Raw genomic sequence first — 5,587 nt, 5'->3', positions numbered from 1 at the left:
GAAAAAAAAAAAAACGAAAAAAAACGAAACGTACATTTCTTTTCTGATCGATGAACATGACACGCGCTCCCCGAACGCACTCCTGATTTTTGCAGAACGTAGAAAATGCAAAGTGCAGAGAATGGCTATGTTCGACATTGGCAGTGTTTCCGTACGTCTCGACAGCGTCTGCCCTCTAGTTCCAAAAATTCCTGCCGTTCTGCTCTGGACGACAACGATGTTAATAATAACGACATTTCTTAAAATGATGATAAAATTCAAAGATTCAGAGATTTGCATCGCAATATCTCCGTTCGTACAGTACGTAGAAAAAAAAGCACTTTTTTCAAGAGAAATCAAATGAAAATTGTAGAAGTTATGTTGTACGCCGTTTTGAAAAATGTCGTCTTGAGAAAACACGCGTTTAATGTTTTTCAATACGTTTCGCGTATAAAAATTAAAAAATGTACAAATTACCTTTAGCCTGTAATGCCTGCGCCATACAGCTGTCCTTCAACATTGATATAAATCTCTTCAACCTCTTTCCGGTTTGATTTTAAAGCTCTGTGAACCTTTTTTGTCGCTTCGGTCAAGGAGCGCTTCGCTACTTTGATGCATTGAGCGTCCGCTTTCACGCAGAAGTTATAACAATTACAGCCTATAGGCATCTGCTAGCACGTGTAGTACTAGCCTTTACAGTCTTTCTTTGTGATATATACTATTCTTTTATCGCCTTTCATTATAATATATTTTCAAACGTGATAACGGATTTTCCAACATAAATCGTCAAGCGCCGTTTGGCACATCTATTTACACTGAAAAACAGCTGTGTACTGACGCTACTCGAGTTATATAACGGTCGAAATTTCTACTGATATCTATAGTTACCTACGGAAACCTATTGCTACTGTATCTTTTCATATCTGATGAGGCAGCTGCTCCGAACTTTTGGAACAGCGCATGGTGCGCTGATCATAAGGGAACGCGCTTCAAAAAATCAGTTGTGACTTTGTAAATACTTCGAATTTTCCATTCCAATTACTGGAGTTATATTTTTACATGTATAACCTATTTCATTTAAGTAAAAAAAATTTCGATTTTTTTTTAAGTTTCAAAGTGGTGTAATCCCTTAAATATTCGCTGCAGGATTGTCGATCATAAAATCATAAGACTTTACTTTTTTAAAAATTCATTAAATGATACTTTTATGTGAACTTAGTATTCTTTTAAAAATCTAAGTTTTCAATTTAAAAAATGTTAGTATTTTGTTTGTAATTGAGTGTAGTAACATCGTTTTTGTTTATACTTCCATAACTACAAACGAAAGAAAAATCACTGCAAACAACTACAAATTATTCTAAAAAAGATGTTGCAAGCGGACTTGAAATATCTCAAAGTTGACAAAATTGCATTTTTAGCTTATAGTTAATTTATTGTAACCTTTAGGGCTCAACTACAAAAAATCAGAAAATCACTATAAACAACTATAAACAATTCTGAATCAATATACATTGGCATTTTTTGGTTTATCTGAAAGTCGGATGATTTATTTTTTCAAAATTTAATATTTTGTAATATATAGAACTACAAACAAAAACAATGTTACTACAATCAACTACAAACAAAATAATTTTTTTTTAATTTAGATTTTTAAAAGTCGAGTGCTAAGTTCGCAAAGGTCAGTTTAAATGCAATTTATACTGACTTTAAAAAAAATACGGGTAGGGTGAGCATGCCATCGATGGACCGGTGCAACGAATGGATCAGTTAAATAATTTTATCATTATACGTGATGTCACACCATTTGTGGTGAAGAAATTATGAACTAATAAAGAAACAGCCACCGTATTAATTACATTCAGATAGGCGCAGCAATTCCGCAAGATACGTTTTTGTGCATTTTGATCTTATTTTCTCCGATTTTGCATAAATTACTGAAACTATTTAATGAAAATATACCTTATTAAACTCAATAGTCCATTAAAGTTGAAGACATACGCTTTAAAATGGGATACTTTATTTTCGGCAACTATTTAGATTTAGGTACAGTATTATAGATTATGTGATAATTAATACATTTTCAAATGGCGACATGGCGAATCCATGAATGGACCATTGGTTAATCCATAACATGTTGTATGAAACAAATGGGTATAGCAATTACGGCCATAAAGAATCTAGTTATAAAGCATAAGCACAGTTCTGTGTGTAATTATTTGTTCTATTATATCACTATCTTGTTGTTATTATAAAAATTTATATTATACAATAGTTTATATTATATTTTAATTAAATAAATTTTATATTATACTTTACTATTTTACGTAGACAATATTATGTGATAGATGCAATTGATACCTAAATGCTTATTTTATTTTATAATTTTTCAATTTTTTATACAAAATATGTATTGTTTATAAAATAGGTTTAGTTTATAATATAGTTTTATAAATTTTAAGATTTGTGTGTATACGTAAATGTAAGATTCAAATAAATATAAATTAAGAGCTATGCTAATAGAGCCTGGCTACTTAATTTATGCTAAATATAAAATTTGGCATAAGTTAACCAACCCGGCTTTAATAGCTTTTAATTTGTATTTATTTGAATTTTATTGAGCCAACTGATATGTGTATTATTATAATAAATATAAGAATTCTTTTAAGAATGACTTAATAAACATTATATTTTCAGTAAATTTTCATTATTTGACCCAATATTTTGAAGTGTAATTGTTTAATGTTCGATTTTCAGATAGTCCAATGATGAATAACCGGTCTATCCATGGCAACGCAATCCAATAATCATATATTAAAATATATTTTAAAAATCCCATATTTAAAATAAAGTAATAAATGTCGTTCTAGTCTCACAAGATGAATGAATATTTTTTCAAAGATAATATTTTGCGAGTAAAAAATTTTTGAAAGTATATGCACTATACAATTTGTGTTTTTCGACGTAAAAATATAATTGTTATGAATTAATTAGCCTAGAGGGTCCATTGATGGCGTACTTAGCCTAAACGTTTACCTTTACATGCTAACCTCTGAATTTTATTATCCTTGACGTTAACCTTGAACTTCAAGGCGGTAAATATCAAGGATAGTCATTTGAAGGTTGAGAGATAAAGGTAAACACTTACGGAGGTGTATTTGTTAAAGCTGCTCGATCAGAATTGAATGATTTTCGAATAGTAGAAATGATACGGTAGAAATGGAGCTGATAAATTACCAATACCCACATTTCCTACTTGAATGGTCCTTGTATATCTAATGCGAGAGATGTACTCACCGGAATGGTAACGGCTCTCATTGCGTGTCAGTCTGCGATTACCGCGTCTAGCTGCCGCCGCCGCTGCCGCTGCCGCTGCCGCAGTAACAGAATTCGAGTTCCCAACATTCCCTGTGGAGCCGCCAGAACTCGCGGGACTGGCGATTCCCCCAGGCGCTAGTCGACCGCCTGCATGCAACATAACAACAACAACAACGACACATAGACAGAAAAAGGACACTATGAGAGCTCGATTGCGAGGCGCAAAAGTTATCATCATTGTACTTCGAACACTGGTATCTAACTTTGAAAGGCTGGGAGTTAGTACATCTTTTATCTTTGCTATTGTTAATCGCAAATCAATCCCAATGAGTTTCTGAATCCAACAAAAAATTAGTTAGAATAAACGTAGATTCCAACCATTTCTACGAAACGTTAATTAATCTTTACAGAACGATCATCCACTATAGTGACGTTATTTTATTTTTCATGTTGTAAGAGCGTAATTTTTATGCCTGCTCTTAGCATTTAATCAAAATATAAAAAAATCTTAATATTTAAAAAATTGAAAAAGCAAAATGTACAGAATTTTCCTGCAAAACTGTTTATGTATCATAAAATGTAACAAATTCTAATCGTATAAAAAACTAAGAGACCCATTTGATTTTTATCAATCGAATTTTTAATATTTCTGTACCAATCTTTTGTTAAATAATTTTGTTAATCGAATTTGTCATAAATAAGCAAGATGTGGATTGCGTCCTTCAAGGATAAAAAAAAACGATGAGGGAAGAATATTCGTCATGCTTATGTGATTCATATGTGATAAACACAAACTCTATTTGTGTACTGAGATTGCGGTGGTGAAGAGTAATGTTTTCTATTTTTTGTATTTCACGTTTTTCATTTATATTTACCCCTTTAGTATTATTATAATAATATTTACATTAATAACTTAACCCAATAATAAATAGCCTTTTATTCGAATTTAACATTTTTTTTACACCTAAAAAACGACCACCTTCTATCTTCAAAATAAATACCTTTTTTGAAATATAACTATACTATTTTTTTTGAAGTACATCACTTTAAAAATATTAGACTATATAAAACTGCATTTAAAAAAATTATAAATTTAAAAAGTTATGATTTTGTAAGTAAAAATACTCATTTTTCCGAAGTTAACACATTTATAATTTTCTTTAGTATTAAAATTAAATTTTTTACTACAACATCATTGTTTCACTTTCTTAAAGGATGAAATTAGATACTATAATTTTTTTAAGTTACTGGAATTAATACTACATTGATAAGTAGTAACATTTCAGAAGTGATTCGGGTCATTTTAAGAGTAACCATCGTGTGGTTTTTTTTGAAGTGTAATTATGAAGAGTTGAAAAGCATTTCTATCGACAGTTGAAGCTTCAAATCTCCTATAGATTTCAAGTCCTTCTGAAACTAGAAAGATTCTGAAATCTAGCGTGAAAGATGATGCTCGGATTATTTTGACCTATGGTGATCATGAAGAATTAAACCACTTTACTGATTTTTAATGTATATCATCTCTAAATAGGGAAGTTCGAATGAGGTAGTGCATGCACACAATGCCGGTTCCAGTTAGCATCGTATAGTCTCTCCTACTCAAACCGTCATTTCCATGAAACGTAATAGAAAGTTACACGGGTGAATCTGAGCAACTCAGCTAGAGATTGGGCGACCATTCTCAGTGGAAAGGGTCAGGGTTAAGATGAGGAAGAGAAAAATGGTCAGATGTTAAGGGGTTGGAGCTAAGGGCTAGCAACTTATTTTAGTAAAAAAAACATATATTATGAAATGGAACGGACGGACCCTAAGACGATAACAAGGCAACTGAAGTAAGGACATAATAATTAGAACGTGGAACACCTGTACACTGGACAAGAGCATTGAGGATGCTCATTGAAACACTAAATAACTATAGGGTGTACCTACTGAATTGCATTGTAAAAAATGTGATAGATAGGACAAGAAACAACTGAGAGACGGAAATTAATTTACTATAGTTTTACATTACATATATGATTGGTAATAAATACCAATAAAATTAAATATAATTGGCCTCCTCGGCCAAAGCTAAACCGATCATTACAAATAGATGGAAGAGAAATAGAATTGATTAGTGAATTTATTTATCTTGGATCAATGGTAGATGCAGCAAATGAAATTACGGTAGAAATCAAGCGGCGGAAATCCTGCTAATTAATAAGAAATATTTCGGGCTAGTCTCACATCTCAAATCTCAAGACAAGTGTAAGCACAAAATGCTAATATGATACTGACATATAATGCGGAGATG

The 5,587-nt window shown here is 31.5% G+C and overlaps 1 protein-coding gene across 4 annotated transcripts in view; it reads right to left on the bottom strand.

The window, feature by feature from the left end:
* Positions 1–5,587, bottom strand: part of LOC108753023 (disco-interacting protein 2) — a 45,569-nt gene that overhangs the window by 14,772 nt on the left and 25,210 nt on the right. For 3 of the 4 annotated variants that reach the window (XM_018494323.1, XM_018494324.1, XM_018494326.1), the window contains one exon: positions 3,274–3,441. The exons of the other annotated variant lie outside the window; for it this stretch is intronic. In XM_018494323.1, the coding sequence (XP_018349825.1) occupies positions 3,274–3,441 (168 nt within the window). The remainder of the gene's footprint in view (positions 1–3,273; positions 3,442–5,587) is intronic. 4 annotated transcript variants of the gene reach the window in all.

The sequence above is a fragment of the Trachymyrmex septentrionalis genome, unplaced genomic scaffold (genome assembly GCF_001594115.1).
Source record: "Trachymyrmex septentrionalis isolate Tsep2-gDNA-1 unplaced genomic scaffold, Tsep1.0 scaffold63, whole genome shotgun sequence".
NCBI classification, from domain to species: Eukaryota; Metazoa; Arthropoda; class Insecta; order Hymenoptera; family Formicidae; genus Trachymyrmex; species Trachymyrmex septentrionalis.
This window is presented reverse-complemented; position numbering and strand designations above follow the sequence as displayed.